Source organism: Rhopilema esculentum, chromosome 20, assembly GCF_057945365.1.
Source record: "Rhopilema esculentum isolate cy_ngs chromosome 20, ASM5794536v1, whole genome shotgun sequence".
Taxonomy (NCBI): Eukaryota; Metazoa; Cnidaria; class Scyphozoa; order Rhizostomeae; family Rhizostomatidae; genus Rhopilema; species Rhopilema esculentum.
Window position 1 is genome coordinate 6,126,228 of NC_142834.1, and position 22,579 is coordinate 6,148,806.

Sequence of the window (22,579 nt, forward strand, 5' to 3'; positions counted from 1 at the left end):
CTTTTGTCGGATAATTGACGACCATTTAACGTCTCGAAACTACTGCGAGAAATCGTTCTGAAATGTATCTTAAGCAAATCTTAGGGGCGTAATTGCCAGATAGGGTCTGGAGCACAGGCTACCAGATTTTCTGCTCGCTTTTTGCTCGCAAGTGATCCGCACTTCCTCTTTTTTACACCAGGGACCTCTATAACCTCTCTGTGCCCGAGCATGATGGGAAGGAAAACCCTTCCGTGGAAGAAAAACATGAATATTGAAACAAATCGAGTGGTTTGAGGGCAATCAAAAATTAATCCCACTGAATTATTTTGAAACGGGAATTTTTTCTTCAAACGAAATCTTCAAACGCTAGAAAAATCTAGTTTGACTTCGTTAAACTTCCGAAATGGCAAAAAAATAATCTTTTATGTTGTTTGCGTATCAATTTTCATTTTTTTCATCTCCTTTGACATAAACTTACGAGGTATGCAGCTCATCTTCACTTTCTTTTCTTTTGCCCTCTGCATCCAAGAAATTCGAGTCTATGGGTTGGACCAACGCCTATACTGGCTCTTCATTCTGGTTCTCATCGAGATTTACACAGAGACTTAAAAAATATCTAGGAAACCGAAACTTTTGGCACTGAATTTTTTGGCATTTAATGTACTCCTAACGAGATATGAGCTTCGTTGTAAATGTACTTTGCAGATTATTGCATTTTCTTCAGAGGTGTATTCCAATACAGATATGCAGTGAGGAAGCATCTCTTAACGCTCCTTCAGAGTGGCTCAATAAGAATTCTTGAATTCTAGACAAACTTTGAAAGTTTGGAGCAGGCACAAAGCCAGCACTGAGAAGGTGTTGTGAGAGGTTTCCCTCAAAGAATCGAGATGCATAAAAAGACGCTCTTGTTACGCTTTTGCCATCTCGGCAACAAATCCCTTTTCATGTAAAATAAGTCACTTAAATAATAATATACAAACAAAAGATGATTAAGGGTTAAGAAAATATGATAGGTTCATTCATTTAATTAAACACGAAACGAGACTACGGATACTAAATTGTCCAATCATATTAGAGGAGGCTATTCCTGTTACAGTGTGGTGTTGGTGGGGGGGGGTCCAATCATATTAGAGGAGGCTATTCCTGTTACAGTGTGGTGTTGGTGGGGGGGGGGGGGGGGGGGTTAAGCCGAGCAAAGGAAAGATCGGCATGTCATTGATCGAAACGAAAGCGTTCGTTGCTTGTTCTTTTGAGGTAAAAAATTCAGTAAAAGTATTGTAAAGCCTTCAAGGACTTTTTATCTCGTACTTGGCTGAGAGTTTTTGGAATGAAAACGTTTTAACATTTATTTTTGTAATTTTCCTTTGTTGTATAAAAAAGTATGATGAAGTCAGCCCCGTAGAGCCATATGCTTTTATCATTAAAAACTTTCATTTTCATACCGGCAATACACATTATGGACTCCGAACTGGGGTTTAGTGCTAGGGGTCTCAGGGCAGTGGTGGCGCTAGAAATTCCCCGACGGAGGGACTTGACCTTCTGACAAGGAGGTTAGGCAATCGAAAAGAAAACATGGAATCCCAGTTGCACAAACATTTAGATTATGAAAGGACATGAATTTAACAAACAAGAAAGAGCATCTATTCTGGATATTCTAGAGATTATGGATTAATATTTCATGTGGGTTACTCACTTTTATAATAAAATGTCCCTAAAAAACAAAGACATAAATGAAGAAAGTTCTTTGTAGATCTTTCCGTGATATTTCTATATTCTCAATATTCTAAACTTTTCTGAGTAATAAAAAGACGTCATTTAATAATATGGTAGTTTGCAAATTATTGTTCGTGTCACAGTAAACAAGTCCAAGAAAGATAATACCTGAGGCGGCACCATAGTTACCGCAGAAGGCGGATAAATGTTTGAATTTTACTGATCCTAGTTTGCTGGAAAATGCAATCATTGATGCAATTGTTCTACCTTTCAATACAACCTTACTCTTAGAATTAATGTCCACAGGCAGAATGCTATTTGATGGTTTTAATCGATTTTCTAGTTATCATTCTCATCATTCGCGCACCCTACATTGAAACATTGTAATGGGGGGTTTGGTTCTCACTGGTTTCAGTTTGCCAATTCAAACATGTCTCTTGAGATCTCCTGAAATTCTGACTTTCTAGAGTAAAGTTCCAGTTAAGACCCCTATACTAAAGCCTTCAAACAGGTAACAACTTCCCCTTGTACTGGAATATACTTTGCAGGTGTGAACAGAAATTAGACCTTAGAAAAGTAATTTAACATCATTGTTGGCTTTATTATCCAAGGAAGTCTATTTTAAAATCAACCACTAGACTATTTGTGATAAATTAGAACAGGGTCCTATTGAATACAATGCTCTCTGTTTAAGGGATAGTTCTTTAATTGTCCAATATAAGTTCTTTCTCTGACCTTACTTACATGATAATTGTCAAAGTATTATTTGCATGAAAATTAATGAAACATTCATTAAAAGTAAGGCAAAATGTCCGAACTACTAAATGTTCAAGATGCTTTGAAAAATAGCAGTGATGTTGAAACCAACTCAGATTCACAACGTATTCAGTCCCACAAGATAGACCAATTTCGGCTTTTTGGCATAGGAGAGTGTACCATGGTGTTTGTACATAATGGTCTTATTTTAAGTATGACAGGTACCCCTAAAAATTATCTGACTGCTTGTAGGACAGGATAAGATTAAACCACCTCACAATTCACTAGGTAGAATGCAAATTTGAATCTAATTAAAAAAATTCACTGTATGAAATTAGTAACCAATTGTCTTATTTTAAGAATATCAGATACCAAAAAATGAAACCCCTAAATCTTCCCTGACTACTTGAAGGATGGGATAAAATTAAACTAGAGCACAATTCATTACATACTAACACAATTTTGGATCTGATTAAAAAATATTTGAAATTCTCTTAAAGAAATTGGTAGCTAAGTGTCCTAAATCTAGAATGACAGCTACCAAAATAAAAAAACTACTAAAAATTCTCTGATTGCTTCAACAAAAAGATAACATTAACCAAGTGTATAATTCATTAACGATTTTAAAATCCTTGGATGAAAGCGTACAATTTATTACCTAGAATCCAATTTTGAATGTAACTAAAAAAATAGTTTGAATTCATTGAATGAAATTGTTAGCCAATGGAATGACGGATACCAAAATAAAAAAAACAATATTTTGAAAAAGGAACTAAGAAATTTTTCATAGAATCTGTGACAAAAAATTTTTCACTTCAAACACCTTCAAATGAGTTAAAATACATTCCAAACACCATTAGAAGTGCTCTTGATAAACTGCTAGGAAAAATTTGGAACAAAGCACCAAGTCATTTGAAAATGTTTCTGACAGTGAATTTGTGAAAGAGCTTCAAAAATTTGAAAAACTTCTAAATAAAGTTCATGGTCTTAAAGTAAGAAAAAACTAAAAAATACCTCCATTTAGCTTTCTCAAAACATTTCTGTTATCTTCCATCATGGTTTTCTGAATGACATTGTTTCAGAGGAAGTTTTCTGGGAAAAGCCTCATCTATGATCCCTATTGAACTGGTGCGGGTGTCTATAATAGATACTTTTAATGGCCATTCTTTAAGCACATTCTAAGGTGACTCCTACAGAACAATTTTGAAAATCAAAATTTTGTGTGAAAATTCAAGTTTCCGCACGCAAAGTTAGCCACACTGAAATGATCTAGCGAATGCATTTGCCCCACATTACTATACTCTATATTGCCCCCCCCCCCCCCCTATACTCTCCTTGGAACCGCCTGTGGTATGTTCTAGCCATCAAAACAACATCTATTGCATGACGATTCAATAATCATCTACTGCATGACGATTCAATTTGATCTTTATTTGCAAATAAACAATTCTGCCTTAGGATACGTACATTAGGTTAGCTACTCGAATAGTTAAACAGTCGATGAACCTGACCCAAAATTTGGCCATAACCATGCAGAGCATCAATAACAATTTGATCTTTACAATCTCGAACTCGCACGTTTTACAACAGGGCCTCCAAAAGCTCTATAGATAATATAGGTGGTGGCAATGCCTACCACGAAGCTAGAAAGTGCTATCTACATCGTTCAAGCTAGGCTTACAGAAATAGCCTTTTTAATCTCAATGGAAACTTTGTTATGTTGTCCCTTAAACGAGCTTTTTATACTTATAGAGTTTTTGTTAGAGTACCCCTAAAAACAGGTGCCACTAAAGATAAGTGCCTTTAATGTGTCCTTGGGTCATAATTATTAAGAACAGCTAGCGATAATTGCCTAGGATCTTGTCAATGTTTTCAATATTAGATGCATATTCTGGCCGTCCTTAGAATAGATATTTTACAAGGCATTCTATTTAAAAATCTTTATCTTGGAAATTTAATTATGATCAATAAGATACAAAGGCCAAATAAAATTCAAAACATTGCTTGGTTTCATGTTTAGGGTATTCGTGCAACAGTCAATCAGTAAAACAATCTGATTTACAAACTGTTATCCATCGTAGTCTTTCTATAAGTTTCAAATCTGTTTTATACTAGACTTTCATAATACGAAACAATAATACCTAATTATGGTTCTAATTTCGCGAAACTTTGTTATCGCGAATTGCTTTAGGCTGTTCTTTATTGCTGGATACATATGGCATTGGGGTGAAAGTGATATTTACAAATACAAAAGCGAAGCAACTGTATAAGCTGCAACCCTGCCCTTCTACCGGGGGGCTTCAATGCATCGCCTTAAATTTTTGGCCATGTTTGATTACAACACAAGCTTTGTGTTTAGCGACAACAAGAAGCAGATAGATCAGGAATTTAAATTTCACCTTTAAAGAGATAAATAAATCAATGTCCAAGAAGAGAATAAACGTTCTTTACCTCATTTTCCGTTTATTGGTAAGAGTTTACAGAATCACTGAGTAAACCAAGGATTTCACAGAAAATAAATCTTCAAAATATCATGGCGGGACTCTGTTCAACGAAATTTGGCGGGCTTTTCGAAGATCTCTGTTTTGGCGGTCTTTCATGGCAAAGCATTCTTGCCTCACCCTCTTTACAATGATATGATTGGTTGATAAGAACAACAAGCCAGCATGATTGACAGGATCCCATATTGTTATTTTAATATCGTTCATTTTTATTGGTTAGTTTCAAACAATCCCTCTGCCACATATAAAACTGAATGGCGCCAATGAGCCTTCAGTTCCTCCTTCTGATAAGTGGTGCCGGTCTCCGTCTATTGACGTCGCACACAACACTGTCAGAATGGTATCCCGAAGGAGACAAAGGGATATGGTGGGGGCTAGCCTGTACTCTGACTTGTGGTGCCGGTCTCCGTCTATTGACGTTGCACACAACGCTTGTCAGATAGAGGGTATTCCTAGGAGACAAAGGGATACCTTCGTTGGCTAGCCCCCGACGAGGAACCTTTTTTTGGCCTTCAAGGCAGAGTGATATAGGTCTCACAGTAAACAGTGAGAAATGCCTAGCGCAACATATAGCCTCTCCTCTGCAGCTCATCCCCGCCTTCTCGTGGTGTTGGCTGTTTTCGCCAATGGGGCAACTGAGTCGGGGCGAACGTCCAGCGCCCTAGAAATTAAACTGGACAAAAATTGCCGTGGGGTTTAAACTACTTCTCCAAAACACCCGGTCAGTATAGAGCACTATATATTTTCAACCATATGGCATAAATATAAAGATTTACTCCATTTTTAAATGTCCTCCATACGTTATAAAAGAGAAGTTGTTCATAAATACGAGGGTATAGCTTAAAGGTCTGAAAAAGGGGCATAAAGCCAATGAATCCTTGTTTCCCCAATTCTTATTCAACAGCACCTATTTGCAATATAGAATTTATAGGTTGAGATGATTTGTTATGGCAGTCTTTTGCTAACGAATTCAACAGTCTGATACCCAAAATAATATGAATAAATTTATAGACTTAGTAGAAATATACATTTTGTTATATATATATATACATCCTCATCTACAAGAGGCCTGCTATGATCTTTGCAGACGTGCTACAAATGGGCAAATACGTGCAATAACGCTAGGTTTCAAATCAAGCTTCTATCTAAACTGCTTATTGGAATGGGGAAGGTTCGACCCTGAAATTAGACTATCCAGCTCTGTGAATCTTTTCATGAAAAATTTACTGTCAATTAACCGCCCAGCCCCAAAGCCGGTCTATCGTATTTATGATCCAAAAGACTTATCCGTCCTAACACAGCTACGAGTTGGACTCAGTAAGCTAAATTTTCATAAATTCAAAGATAATTTTAGGGATTCTTTGAACCCTTTATGCCCAACAAATGATAGTGTTGAGGACACGGAGCACTATTTTCTGCTCTGCAATACTTATGATTTAAATAGACGTGATCTTCTCAACATTGTTCATGCGATATTGTTGACTCATGGTATATTAAATCTTTCAAAAAAGAGCTACTGAAAGTCACCCTTTATGGACATGAACAGTTACCATTTGATTTGAATGGAAATGCCTTACGGCAACATTGAAGTATAACCAGGCCAGTATAACTTGCAAAGTCAAAGATTTTGTGTTAAGATACTTCCTTTTTGCCAATAATCAATTAACAAACAGTTCAAAAATTAACAAACTTTCCGAATTCAGTGTGACCTTCTTAGTTCAACTTAAAGCTCAATACTCAAACATAGCCAAAAAGAGAGTTGTTGAAATCGTATAAAATTTAGACATTTTCAACAAACTTTCAGTATTCAGTTTGCCCCTCTTAGTTAAATTTATAGCTTGATACTCAATGGTGGCCAACTAGAGAGTTGTTGAAATCGTATAAAATTTAGACATTTTCAACAAACTTCCAGAATACAGTGTGCCCTCTTAGTTAAATTTGTAGCTTCATACTCAATCATAGCCAAATAGAAAGTTGTTGAAATCGTATAAAAATTAGACTATTTCAACAAACTTTCAGAATTCAGTGTGCCCCTCTTAGTTAAACTTATAGCTTGATACTCAAAGGTGGCCAAATAGAGAGTTGTTGAAATTTTATAAAAATTAGGCATTTTCAACAAACTTTCAGGATTCAGTGTGCCCCTCTTAGTTAAACTTATAGCTTGATACTCAAAGGTGGCCAAAAAGAGAGTTGTTGAAATCGTATAAAATTTAGACATTTTCAACAAACTTTCAGAATTCAGTGTGCCCCTCTTAGTTAAACTGATAGCTTGATAATCAAAGGTGGCCAAATAGAGAGTTGTTGAAATCGAATAAAAATTAGACATTTTCAACAAACTTCCAGAATACAGTGTGCCCTCTTAGTTAAATTTGTAGCTTCATACTCAATCATAGCCAAATAGAAAGTTGTTGAAATCGTATAAAATTTAGACATTTTCAACAAACTTTCAGAATTCAGTGTGCCCCTCTTAGTTAAACTTATAGCTTGATACTCAAAGGTGGCCAAAAAGAGGTTGTTGAAATTGTATAAAAATTAGGCATTTTCAACAAACTTTCAGGATTCAGTGTGCCCCTCTTAGTTAAACTTATAGCTTGATACTCAAAGGTGGCCAAAAAGAGAGTTGTTGAAATTGTATAAAAATTAGGCATTTTCAACAAACTTTCAGGATTCAGTGTGCCCCTCTTAGTTAAACTTATAGCTTGATACTCAATGGTGGCGAAATAGAGAGTTGGTGTAATCGTATAAAATTTAGACATTTTCAACAAACTTTCAGAATTCAGTGTGCCCCTTTTAGTTCAACTTATAGCTTGATACTCAATAGTGGCCAACTAGAGAGTTGTTGAAATCGTATAATATTTAGACATTTTCAACAAACTTTCAGAATTCAGTGTGCCCCTCTTAGTTAAACTTATAGCTTGATACTCAAAGGTGGCCAAATAGAGAGTTGTTGAAATCGTATAAAAATTAGACATTTTCAACCAACTTTCAGAATTCAGTGTGCCCTTCTAAGATAAACTTATAGCTTGATACTCAGACATAGCCAAATAGAGAGTTGTTGAAATCGTATAAAATTTAGACATTCTCAACAAACTTTCCGAATTGAGTATGCCCTTCTTAGATAAACTTACAGCTTGATACTCAATGGTGCCCAAATAGAGAGTTGATGAAATCGTATAAAATTTAGACATTTTCAACAAACTTTCAGTATTCAGTTTGCCCCTCTTAGTTAAATTGATAGCTTGATACTAAATGGTAGCCAAATAGAGAGTTGTTGAAATCGTATAAAAATTAGGCATTTTCAACAAACTTTCAGGATTCAGTGTGCCCCTCTTAGTTAAACTTATAGCTTGATACTCAAAGGTGGCCAAATAGAGAGTTGTTGAAATTGTATAAAAATTAGGCATTTTCAACAAACTTTCAGGATTCAGTGTACCCCTCTTAGTTAAACTTATAGCTTGATACTCAAAGGTGGCCAAAAAGAGAGTTGTTGAAATCGTATAAAATTTAGACATTTTCAACAAACTTTCAGAATTCAGTGTGCCTCTCTTAGTTAAACTTATAGCTTGATAATCAAAGGTGGCCAAATAGAGAGTTGTTGAAATTGTATAAAAATTAGACATTTTCAACAAACTTTCAGAATTCAGTGTGCCCCTCTTAGTTAAACTTATAGCTTGATACTAAATGGTAGCCAAATAGAGAGTTGTTGAAATCATATAAAATTTAGACATTTTCAACAAACTTTCAGAATTCAGTGTGCCCCTCTTAGTTTAACTGATAGCTTAATACTGAATGGTTGCCAAATAGAGAGTTGTTGAAATCGTATAAAATTTAGACAATTTCAACAAATTTTAAGAATTCAGTGTGCCCATCTTAGTTAAACTTATAGCTTGATACTCAAAGGTGGCCAAATAGAGAGTTGTTGAAATCGTATAAAATTTAGACATTTTCAACAAACTTTCAGAATTCAGTGTGCCCATCTTAGTTAAACTTATAGCTTGATACTCAAAGGTGGCCAAATAGAGAGTTGTTGAAATCATATAAAATTTAGACATTTTCAACAAACTTTCAGAATTCAGTTTGCCCATCTTAGTTAAACATATAGCTTGATACTCAAAGGTGGCCAAATAGAGAGTTGTTGAAATCGTATAATATTTAGACATTTTCAACAAACTTTCAGAATTCAATGTGCCCATCTTAGTTAAACTTATAGCTTGATACTCAAAGGTGGCCAAATAGAGAGTTGTTGAAATCGTATAAAATTTAGACATTTTCAACAAACTTTCAGAATTCAGTGTGCCCATCTTAGTTAAACTTATAGCTTGATACTCAAAGGTGGCCAAATAGAGAGTTGTTGAAATCGTATAAAATTTAGACATTTTCAACAAACTTTCAGAATTCAGTGTGCCCATCTTAGTTAAACTTATAGCTTGATACTCAAAGGTGGCCAAATAGAGAGTTGTTGAAATCGTATAAAATTTAGACATTTTCAACAAACTTTCAGAATTCAGTGTGCCCATCTTAGTTAAACTTATAGCTTGATACTCAAAGGTGGCCAAATAGAGAGTTGTTGAAATCGTATAAAATTTAGACATTTTCAGCAAACTTTCAGAATTCAGTGTGCCCCTCTTAGTTTAACTGATAGCTTAATACTCAAAGGTGGCCAAATAGAGAGTTGTTGAAATCGTATAAAATTTAGACATTTTCAACAAACTTTCAGATTTCAGTGTGCCCCTCTTAGTTAAACTTATAGCTTGATACTCAAAGGTGGCCAAATAGAGAGTTGTTGAAATCGTATAAAATTTAGACAATTTCCACAAACTTTCAGATTTCAGTGTGCCCTTCTTAGTTTAACTTATAGCTTGATACTCAATAGTGGCCAAATAGTGAGTTGTTGAAATCGTATAAAATTTAGACATTTCCAACAAACTTTCAGAATTCAGTGTGCCCCTCTTAGTTATACTTATAGCTTGATACTCAATAGTGGCCAAATAGTGAGTTGTTGAAATCGTATAAAATTTAGACATTTCCAACAAACTTTCAGAATTCAGTGTGCCCCTCTTAGTTAAACTTATAGCTTGATACTCAAAGGTGGCCAAATAGAGAGTTGTTGAAATCGTATAAAATTTAGACATTTTCAACAAACTTTCAGAATTCAGTGTGCCCCTCTTAGTTTAATTGATAGCTTAATACTCAATGGTTGCCAAATAGCGAGTTGTTGAAATCGTATAAAATTTAGACAATTTCAACAAACTTTCAGAATTCAGTGTGCCCATCTTAGTTAAACTTATAGCTTGATACTCAATGGTTGCCAAATAGAGAGTTGTTGTAATCGTATAAAATTTAGACAATTTCAACAAACTTTCAGATTTCAGTGTGCTCCTCTTAGTTAAACTTATAGCTTGATACTCAAAGGTGGCCAAATAGAGAGTTGTTGAAATCGTATAAAATTTAGACAATTTCAACAAACTTTCAGATTTCAGTGTGCCCCTCTTAGTTAAACTTATAGCTTGATACTCAAAGGTGGCCAAATAGAGAGTTGTTGAAATCGTATAAAATTTAGACAACTTCAACAAACTTTCAGATTTCAGTGTGCCCATCTTAGTTAAACTTATAGCTTGATACTCAATGGTTGCCAAATAGAGAGTTGTTGTAATCGTATAAAATTTAGACAATTTCAACAAACTTTCAGATTTCAGTGTGCTCCTCTTAGTTAAACTTATAGCTTGATACTTAAAGGTGGCCAAATAGAGAGTTGTTGAAATCGTATAAAATTTAGACAATTTCAACAAACTTTCAGATTTCAGTGTGCCCCTCTTAGTTAAACTTATAGCTTGATACTCAAAGGTGGCCAAATAGAGAGTTGTTGAAATCGTATAAAATTTAGACATTTCCAACATACTTTCAGATTTCAGTGTGCCCCTCTTAGTTAAACTTATAGCTTGATACTCAAAGATGGCCAAATAGAGAGTTGTTGAAATCGTATAAAATTTAGACAATTTCAACAAACTTTCAGATTTCAGTGTGCCCCTCTTAGTTAAACTTATAGCTTGATACTCAAAGGTGGCCAAATAGAGAGTTGTTGAAATCGTATAAAATTTAGACATTTCCAACAAACTTTCAGAATTCAGTGTGCCCTTCTTAGTTATACTTATAGCTTTATACTCAAAGGTGGCCAAATAGAGAGTTGTTGAAATCGTATAAAATTTAGACATTTCCAACAAACTTTCAGAATTCAGTGTGCCCTTCTTAGTTTAACTTATAGCTTGATACTCAAAGGTGGCCAAATAGAGAGTTGTTGAAATCGTATAAAATTTAGACATTTCCAACAAACTTTCAGATTTCAGTGTGCCCCTCTTAGTTAAACTTATAGCTTGATACTCAAAGGTGGCCAAATAGAGAGTTGTTGAAATCGTATAAAATTTAGACATTTCCAACAAACTTTCAGAATTCAGTGTGCCCTTCTTAGTTATACTTATAGCTTTATACTCAAAGGTGGCCAAATAGAGAGTTGTTGAAATCGTATAAAATTTAGACATTTCCAACAAACTTTCAGAATTCAGTGTGCCCATCTTAGTTTAACTTATAGCTTGATACTCAAAGGTGGCCAAATAGAGAGTTGTTGAAATCGTATAAAATTTAGACATTTCCAACAAACTTTCAGATTTCAGTGTGCCCCTCTTAGTTAAACTTATAGCTTGATACTCAAAGGTGGCCAAATAGAGAGTTGTTGAAATCGTATAAAATTTAGACATTTCCAACAAACTTTCAGAATTCAGTGTGCCCCTCTTAGTTATACTTATAGCTTGATACTCAATAGTGGCCAAATAGAGAGTTGTTGAAATCGTATAAAATTTAGACATTTCCAACAAACTTTCAGAATTCAGTGTGCCCCTCTTAGTTAAACTTATAGCTTGATAATCAAAGGTGGCCAAATAGAGAGTTGTTGAAATCGTATAAAATTTAGACATTTCCAACAAACTTTCAGAATTCAGTGTGCCCCTCTTAGTTAAACTTATAGCTTGATACTCAATAGTGGCCAAATAGTGAGTTGTTGAAATCGTATAAAATTTAGACATTTCCAAAAAACTTTCAGAATTCAGTGTGCCCCTCTTAGTTAAACTTATAGCTTGATACTCAAAGGTGGCCAAATAGTGAGTTGTTGAAATCGTATAAAATTTAGACATTTCCAACAAACTTTCAGAATTCAGTGTGCCCCTCTTAGTTAAACTTATAGCTTGATACTCAATAGTGGCCAAATAGTGAGTTGTTGAAATCGTATAAAATTTAGACAATTTCAACAAACTTTCAGATTTCAGTGTGCCCCTCTTAGTTAAACTTATAGCTTGATACTCAAAGGTGGCCAAATAGAGAGTTGTTGAAATCGTATAAAATTTAGACATTTCCAACAAACTTTCAGAATTCAGTGTGCCCCTCTTAGTTAAACTTATACCTTGATACTCAAAGGTGGCCAAATAGAGAGTTGTTGAAATCGTATAAAATTTAGACATTTCCAACAAACTTTCAGAATTCAGTGTGCCCTTTTTAGTTCAACTTATAGCTTGATACTCAATAGTGGCCAAACAGTGAGTTGTTGAAATCGTATAAAATTTAGACATTTCCAACAAACTTTCAGAATTCAGTGTGCCCCTCTTAGTTAAACTTATAGCTTGATAATCAAAGGTGGCCAAATTGAGAGTTGTTGAAATCGTATAAAATTTAGACATTTCCAACAAACTTTCAGAATTCAGTGTGCCCCTCTTAGTTATACTTATAGCTTGATACTCAATGGTTGCCAAATAGTGAGTTGTTGAAATCGTATAAAATTTAGACATTTCCAACAAACTTTCAGAATTCAGTGTGCCCCTCTTAGTTATACTTATAGCTTGATACTCAATGGTTGCCAAATAGTGAGTTGTTGAAATCGTATAAAATTTAGACATTTCCAACAAACTTTCAGAATTCAGTGTGCCCCTCTTAGTTAAACTTATAGCTTGATACTTAAAGGTGGCCAAATAGAGAGTTGTTGAAATCGTATAAAATTTAGACATTTTCAACAAACTTTCAGAATTCAGTGTGCCCCTCTTAGTTTAATTGATAGCTTAATACTCAATGGTTGCCAAATAGCGAGTTGTTGAAATCGTATAAAATTTAGACAATTTCAACAAACTTTCAGAATTCAGTGTGCCCATCTTAGTTAAACTTATAGCTTGATACTCAATGGTTGCCAAATAGAGAGTTGTTGTAATCGTATAAAATTTAGACAATTTCAACAAACTTTCAGATTTCAGTGTGCTCCTCTTAGTTAAACTTATAGCTTGATACTCAAAGGTGGCCAAATAGAGAGTTGTTGAAATCGTATAAAATTTAGACAATTTCAACAAACTTTCAGATTTCAGTGTGCCCCTCTTAGTTAAACTTATAGCTTGATACTCAAAGGTGGCCAAATAGAGAGTTGTTGAAATCGTATAAAATTTAGACAATTTCAACAAACTTTCAGATTTCAGTGTGCCCCTCTTAGTTAAACTTATAGCTTGATACTCAAAGGTGGCCAAATAGAGAGTTGTTGAAATCGTATAAAATTTAGACATTTCCAACATACTTTCAGATTTCAGTGTGCCCCTCTTTGTTAAACTTATAGCTTGATACTCAAAGATGGCCAAATAGAGAGTTGTTGAAATCGTATAAAATTTAGACAATTTCAACAAACTTTCAGATTTCAGTGTGCCCCTCTTAGTTAAACTTATAGCTTGATACTCAAAGGTGACCAAATAGAGAGTTGTTGAAATCGTATAAAATTTAGACAATTTCAACAAACTTTCAGATTTCAGTGTGCCCTTCTTAGTTTAACTTATAGCTTGATACTCAAAGATGGCCAAATAGAGAGTTGTTGAAATCGTATAAAATTTAGACAATTTCAAAAAACTTTCAGATTTCAGTGTGCCCCTCTTAGTTAAACTTATAGCTTGATACTCAATAGTGGCCAAATAGAGAGTTGTTGAAATCGTATAAAATTTAGACAATTTCAACAAACTTTCAGATTTCAGTGTGCCCTTCTTAGTTTAACTTATAGCTTGATACTCAATAGTGGCCAAATAGTGAGTTGTTGAAATCGTATAAAAGTTAGACGATTTCAACAAACTTTCAGATTTCAGTGTGCCCCTCTTAGTTAAACTTATAGCTTGATACTCAAAGGTGGCCAAATAGAGAGTTGTTGAAATCGTTTAAAATTTAGACATTTCCAACAAATTTTCAGAATTCAGTGTGCCCTTCTTAGTTCAACTTATAGCTTGATACTCAATAGTGGCCAAACAGTGAGTTGTTGAAATCGTATAAAATTTAGACATTTCCAACAAACTTTCAGAATTCAGTGTGCCCCTCTTAGTTAAACTTATAGCTTGATAATCAAAGGTGGCCAAATAGAGAGTTGTTGAAATCGTATAAAATTTAGACATTTCCAACAAACTTTCAGAATTCAGTGTGCCCCTCTTAATTAAACTTATAGCTTGATACTCAATAGTGGCCAAATAGAGAGTTGTTGAAATCGTATAAAAGTTAGACATTTCCAACAAACTTTCAGAATTCAGTGTGCCCCTCTTAGTTAAACTTATAGCTTGATAATCAAAGGTGGCCAAATAGAGAGTTGTTGAAATCGTATAAAATTTAGACATTTCCAACAAACTTTCAGAATTCAGTGTGCCCCTCTTAGTTATACTTATAGCTTGATACTCAATAGTGGCCAAATAGTGAGTTGTTGAAATCGTATAAAATTTAGACATTTCCAACAAACTTTCAGAATTCAGTGTGCCCCTCTTAATTAAACTTATAGCTTGATACTCAATAGTGGCCAAATAGAGAGTTGTTGAAATCGTATAAAAGTTAGACATTTCCAACAAACTTTCAGAATTCAGTGTGCCCCTCTTAGTTAAACTTATAGCTTGATAATCAAAGGTGGCCAAATAGAGAGTTGTTGAAATCGTATAAAATTTAGACATTTCCAACAAACTTTCAGAATTCAGTGTGCCCCTCTTAGTTATACTTATAGCTTGATACTCAATAGTGGCCAAATAGAGAGTTGTTGAAATCGTATAAAATTTAGACATTTCCAACAAACTTTCAGAATTCAGTGTGCCCTTCTTAGTTATACTTATAGCTTGATACTCAATAGTGGCCAAATAGTGAGTTGTTGAAATCGTATAAAATTTAGACATTTCCAACAAACTTTCAGAATTCAGTGTGCCCCTCTTAGTTAAACTTATAGCTTGATACTCAATAGTGGCCAAATAGTGAGTTGTTGAAATCGTATAAAATTTAGACATTTCCAACAAACTTTCAGAATTCAGTGTGCCCTTCTTAGTTATACTTATAGCTTGATACTCAATAGTGGCCAAATAGTGAGTTGTTGAAATCGTATAAAATTTAGACATTTCCAACAAACTTTCAGAATTCAGTGTGCCCCTCTTAGTTAAACTTATAGCTTGATAATCAAAGGTGGCCAAACAGTGAGTTGTTGAAATCGTATAAAATTTAGACATTTCCAACAAACTTTCAGAATTCAGTGTGCCCCTCTTAGTTAAACTTATAGCTTGATAATCAAAGGTGGCCAAATAGAGAGTTGTTGAAATCGTATAAAATTTAGACATTTCCAACAAACTTTCAGAATTCAGTGTGCCCCTCTTAGTTCAACTTATAGCTTGATACTCAATAGTGGCCAAACAGTGAGTTGTTGAAATCGTATGAAATTTAGACATTTCCAACAAACTTTCAGAATTCAGTGTGCCCCTCTTAGTTAAACTTATAGCTTGATACTCAAAGGTTGCCAAATAGTGAGTTGTTGAAATCGTATAAAATTTAGACATTTCCAACAAACTTTCAGAATTCAGTGTGCCCTCTTAGTTAAACTTGTAGCTTCATATTCAATCATAGCTAAATAGAACGTTGTTGAAATCGTATAAAATTTAGACATTCTCAACAAACTTTCAGAATTCAGTGTGCCCTTCTTAGTTTAACTGATAGTTTAATACTCAAAGGTGGCCAAATAGAGAGTTGTTGAAATCGTATAAAATTTAGACATTTCCAACAAACTTTCAGAATTCAGTGTGCCCTTCTTAGTTATACTTATAGCTTGATACTCAATAGTGGCCAAATAGTGAGTTGTTGAAATCGTATAAAATTTAGACATTTCCAACAAACTTTCAGAATTCAGTGTGCCCCTCTTAGTTAAACTTATAGCTTGATACTCAAAGGTTGCCAAATAGTGAGTTGTTGAAATCGTATAAAATTTAGACATTTCCAACAAACTTTCAGAATTCAGTGTGCCCCTCTTAGTTAAACTTATAGCTTGATACTCAATAGTGGCCAAATAGTGAGTTGTTGAAATCGTATAAAATTTAGACATTTCCAACAAACTTTCAGAATTCAGTGTGCCCCTCTTAGTTAAACTTATAGCTTGATACTCAAAGGTGGCCAAATAGTGAGTTGTTGAAATCGTATAAAATTTAGACATTTCCAACAAACTTTCAGAATTCAGTGTGCCCCTCTTAGTTAAACTTATAGCTTGATACTCAATAGTGGCCAAATAGTGAGTTGTTGAAATCGTATAAAATGTAGACAATTTCAACAAACTTTCAGAATTCAGTGTGCCCCTCTTAGTTAAACTTATAGCTTGATACTCAATAGTGGCCAACTAGAGAGTTGTTGAAATCATATAAAATTTAGACATTTCCAACAAATTTTCTGAATTCAGTGTGCCCCTCTTAGTTAAACTTATAGCTTGATAATCAAAGGTGGCCAAATAGAGAGTTGTTGAAATCGTATAAAATTTAGACATTTCCAACAAAATTTCAGAATTCAGTGTGCCCCTCTTAGTTATACTTAAAGCTTGATACTCAATAGTGGCCAAATAGTGAGTTGTTGAAATCGTATAAAATTTAGACATTTCCAACAAACTTTCAGAATTCAGTGTGCCCCTCTTAGTTAAACTTATAGCTTGATACTCAAAGGTGGCCAAATAGAGAGTTGTTGAAATCGTATAAAATTTAGACATTTTCAACAAACTTTCAGAATTCAGTGTGCCCCTCTTAGTTTAATTGATAGCTTAATACTCAATGGTTGCCAAATAGCGAGTTGTTGAAATCGTATAAAATTCAGACAATTTCAACAAACTTTCAGAATTCAGTGTGCCCATCTTAGTTAAACTTATAGCTTGATACTCAATGGTTGCCAAATAGAGAGTTGTTGTAATCGTATAAAATTTAGACAATTTCAACAAACTTTCAGATTTCAGTGTGCTCCTCTTAGTTAAACTTATAGCTTGATACTCAAAGGTGGCCAAATAGAGAGTTGTTGAAATCGTATAAAATTTAGACAATTTCAACAATCTTTCAGATTTCAGTGTGCCCCTCTTAGTTAAACTTATAGCTTGATACTCAAAGGTGGCCAAATAGAGAGTTGTTGAAATCGTATAAAATTTAGACATTTCCAACATACTTTCAGATTTCAGTGTGCCCCTCTTAGTTAAACTTATAGCTTGATACTCAAAGATGGCCAAATAGAGAGTTGTTGAAATCGTATAAAATTTAGACAATTTCAACAAACTTTCAGATTTCAGTGTGCCCTTCTTAGTTTAACTTATAGCTTGATACTCAATAGTGGCCAAATAGTGAGTTGTTGAAATCGTATAAAATTTAGACATTTCCAACAAACTTTCAGAATTCAGTGTGCCCTTCTTAGTTATACTTATAGCTTGATACTCAATAGTGGCCAAATAGTGAGTTGTTGAAATCGTATAAAATTTAGACATTTCCAACAAACTTTCAGAATTCAGTGTGCCCCTCTTAGTTAAACTTATAGCTTGATACTCAAAGGTGGCCAAATAGTGAGTTGTTGAAATCGTATAAAATTTAGACATTTCCAACAAACTTTCAGAATTCAGTGTGCCCCTCTTAGTTAAACTTATAGCTTGATACTCAATAGTGGCCAAATAGTGAGTTGTTGAAATCGTATAAAATTTAGACATTTCCAACAAACTTTCAGAATTCAGTGTGCCCCTTTTAGTTAAACTTATAGCTTGATACTCAAAGGTGGCCAAATAGTGAGTTGTTGAAATCGTATAAAATTTAGACATTTCCAACAAACTTTCAGAATTCAGTGTGCCCTTCTTAGTTTAACTGATAGCTTAATACTCAATGGTGGCCAGATAGAGAGTTGTTGAAATCGTATAAAATTTAGACATTTTCAACAAACTTACAGAGTCCTTCTTAGTTAAACTTATAGCTTGATACTCAATCGTAGACAATTAGAGAGTTGTTGTAATCGTATAAAATTTAGACATTCTCAACAAACTTTCAGAATTCAGTGTGCCCTTCTTAGTTTAACTGATAGTTTAATACTCAAAGGTGGCCAAATAGAGAGTTGTTGAAATCGTATAAAATTAAGACATTTCCAACAAACTTTCAGAATTCAGTGTGCCCTTCTTAGTTATACTTATAGCTTGATACTCAATAGTGGCCAAATAGTGAGTTGTTGAAATCGTATAAAATTTAGACATTTCCAACAAACTTTCAGAATTCAGTGTGCCCCTCTTAGTTAAACTTATAGCTTGATACTCAAAGGTGGCCAAATAGTGAGTTGTTGAAATCGTATAAAATTTAGACATTTCCAACAAACTTTCAGAATTCAGTGTGCCCCTCTTAGTTAAACTTATAGCTTGATACTCAATAGTGGCCAAATAGTGAGTTGTTGAAATCGTATAAAATTTAGACATTTCCAACAAACTTTCAGAATTCAGTGTGCCCCTCTTAGTTAAACTTATAGCTTGATACTCAAAGGTGGCCAAATAGTGAGTTGTTGAAATCGTATAAAATTTAGACATTTCCAACAAACTTTCAGAATTCAGTGTGCCCCTCTTAGTTAAACTTATAGCTTGATACTCAATAGTGGCCAAATAGTGAGTTGTTGAAATCGTATAAAATTTAGACAATTTCAACAAACTTTCAGAATTCAGTGTGCCCCTCTTAGTTAAACTTATAGCTTGATACTCAATAGTGGCCAACTAGAGAGTTGTTGAAATCATATAAAATTTAGACATTTCCAACAAATTTTCTGAATTCAGTGTGCCCCTCTTAGTTAAACTTATAGCTTGATACTCAATGGTGGCCAAAGAGAGAGTTGTTGAAATCGTATAAAATTTAGACATTTTCAGCAAACTTTCAGAATTCAGTGTGCCCCTCTAAGTTAAACTTATAGCTTGATACTTAAAGGTGGATAAACAGAGAGTTGTTGTAATCGTATAAAAATTAGACATTTTAAACAAACGTTCCTATTTCATAACCAAATAGGAAGTTGTTGAAATCCTTTAAAATTTAGACATTCTCAACAAACTTTCAGAATTAAGTGTGCCCTTCTTAGTTTAACTGATAGCTTAATACTCAATGGTGGCCAGATAGAGAGTTGTTGAAATCGTATAAAATTTAGACATTTTCAACAAACTTACAGAGTCCTTCTTAGTTAAACTTATAGTTTAATACTCAATGGTGGTCAGATAGATAGTTGTTGAATAAAGTGATAAATTTCAATGACACTAAAGATCAGCATTATGGAGGATTGCCAATTTGGAGTTAAATAGAAAAGTGTTGCGATCGTATAGAATAAGTAAAAAATGTCGATCAACTTAAAAATGAACACTACGGATCATTGCTCAATCGGAGGCAAAAATAGAATTGTTTAAAGTGTATAAAATTTAGACATTATCAACTTTCTATCCAAAATTAGTATTACCTTTTTAGTTCATCCTATAGTTTGATATTATGTATATGATGAAATAAGAAAAAGCCGATCAAGCTAAAGATGAACATTGCTATTGTGCCCCTATATAAGAGCTTGATAGATGTTTTATGAAATCTTATTAAATCTGGAAAATTTCAACAAACTATCAATGTTTTGATATGGCAAATATTTGAGTCGGGTTCTTCCAACAACATTACAACAACGTAAATAATCAAATCTTAAATACTGCACATTGCTTTATTTTTTTCTTTCCATGACCTGTTGATTTTAAAATATTCAGCATAATTCTCCTTCACTATTCGTTCTTATTTGTATCCTGTAGCAAAATATTTAAAGTGTGCTTTCAAACGAATGTATAACTTAAAGGGTTTTTGTTTTTAACTACAGTATCTAATTTATGTTTGTAGTTGAATCATCCGTTTATAAATTATATTTATTTTTTGCCCCGTCTGTATTAGACGATTGGCATCGACAAAAAAGGTGGGGATGAGATGGAGGATGTCATTTTACTATGACTAAAAAAATTGGGTAATCAAGACAATTTATATTTTCTACTAGGACTGTTATTTCAGATTATTCATTCTGGGTATGGGACTGTTAAATATGTTAGCGAAAGACTGCCCCTAACAATAAAACAGAATCTAAAAATTATATTTTACAAAATAGATACTGTGGAATAAGAATTGGGGAAGCAAGGATTCATTGGCTTTATGCTACTTTTTCATACCCTTTAAACTATACCCTCGTATTTATGAACAACTTCTCTTTTATAACGTATGGAGGACATTTAAAAATGGAGTAAATCTTTATATTTATGCCATATGGTTGAAAATATATAGTGCTCTATACTGACCGGGTGTTTTGGAGAAGTAGTTTAAACCCCACGGCAATTATTGTCCAGTTTAATTTCTAGGGCGCTGGACGTTCGCCCCGACTCAGTTGCCCCATTGGCGAAAACAGCCAACACCACGAGAAGGCGGGGATGAGCTGCAGAGGAGAGGCTATATGTTGCGCTAGGCATTTCTCACTGTTTACTGTGAGACCTATATCACTCTGCCTTGAAGGCCAAAAAAAGGTTCCTCGTCGGGGGCTAGCCAACGAAGGTATCCCTTTGTCTCCTAGGAATACCCTCTATCTGACAAGCGTTGTGTGCAACGTCAATAGACGGAGACCGGCACCACAAGTCAGAGTACAGGCTAGCCCCCACCATATCCCTTTGTCTCCTTCGGGATACCATTCTGACAGTGTTGTGTGCGACGTCAATAGACGGAGACCGGTGTCATATGCGTTTCGGTAACCTTATGCATTTCGGTCCGGGTACTCAAACGCATGGCAATTTTGGTTATGCAAAATCGTACCCAAGCACTTAAACAATAGGGTACCAAAACGAATGGTGGAATTTAGCATGCAAAATGGTCCTGGTACAGAAACGCATAACAATTTTGATTATACAAAAACGTACCTAAACTTTTAAAAGACAGGGAACTGAAACAAATGGTGGAATTTAGCATGCGACCTGGTCTGGGAACACAAATGTTCTGATTCATAATGTTCAGAATGTAAAGAACAATCGAACTATTTCTAACAAGGAGGTACTAACAAGAAGCGGTGCTGTGATTTCCCTTGTTAAGTTTATGCAAAAAAGTACAACATTAATGGCGACTCCAAAGTTTTCTTGATTAAAAAGTGTGAAATTTTGTTCTGTGTGTAATACAAACAAATACAAAATAAAAAGCATTGTGTTCTATTTATTAATTATAATTTGTCATAATATCGCACTACGATGAAATCACTTGATTTGAAACACATTGCGTTTCACAATGTTACACTTTTGCATAGGGTACCAAAACGCATATTACACCGGCACCACTTATCAGAAGGAGGAACTGAAGGCTCATTGGCGCCATTCAGTTTTATATGTGGCAGAGGGATTGTTTGAAACTAACCAATAAAAATGAACGATATTAAAATAACAATATGGGATCCTGTCAATCATGCTGGCTTGTTGTTCTTATCAACCAATCATATCATTGTAAAGAGGGTGAGGCAAGAATGCTTTGCCATGAAAGACCGCCAAAACAGAGATCTTCGAAAAGCCCGCCAAATTTCGTTGAACAGAGTCCCGCCATGATATTTTGAAGATTTATTATCTGTGAAATCCTTGGTTTACTCAGTGATTCTGTAAACTTTTACCAATAAACGGAAAATGAGGTAAAGAACGTTTATTCTCTTCTTGGACATTGATTTATTTATCTCTTTAAAGGTGAAATTTGAATTCCTGATCTATCTGCTTCTTGTTGTCGCTAAACACAAAGCTTGTGTTGTAATCAAACATGGCCGACAATTTAAGCCAATGCATTGAAGCCCCCCGGTAGAAGGGCAGGGTTGCAGCTTATACAGTTGCTTCGCTTTTGTATTTGTAAATATCACTTTCACCCCAATGCCATATGTATTCAGCAATAAAGAACAGCCTAAAGCAATTCACGATAACAAAGTTTCACGAAATAAGAACCACAATTAGGTATTATTGTTTCGTATTATGAAAGTCTAGTATAAAATAGATTTGAAACTTATAGAAAGACTACGATGGATAATAATTTGTAAATCAGTTTTTTTTACTGATTGACTTTTGTACGAATACCCTAAACATGGAACCAAGTAATGTTTTGAATTTTATTTGGCCTTTTTATCTTATTGATCATAAATAAATTTCCAAGACAAAGATTTGTAAATAGACTGTTTTGTCACCTATCCTCGTCCAGTGCTTTACTGGTATACCATTTTGTATCTCAAATTTTTAATGTTCAATTTTATTTATATATTTGTCTTGTATTTCTTGAGTT

General features: G+C 34.2%; 1 protein-coding gene across 3 annotated transcripts in view; it reads right to left on the minus strand.

Moving 5' to 3' along the window:
* The window catches only part of LOC135682100 (uncharacterized), a 249,231-nt gene that overhangs the window by 58,773 nt on the left and 167,879 nt on the right, over nucleotides 1-22,579 (minus strand). For 2 of the 3 annotated variants that reach the window (XM_089114281.1, XM_089114278.1), the window contains exon 1: nucleotides 3,466-3,504. The exons of the other annotated variant lie outside the window; for it this stretch is intronic. In XM_089114281.1, coding sequence (XP_088970407.1) covers nucleotides 3,466-3,471 — 6 coding nt within the window. In that variant the 5' untranslated portion in view covers nucleotides 3,472-3,504. Of the gene's footprint in view, nucleotides 1-3,465; nucleotides 3,505-22,579 lie in introns of those variants that run through there. 3 annotated transcript variants of the gene reach the window in all.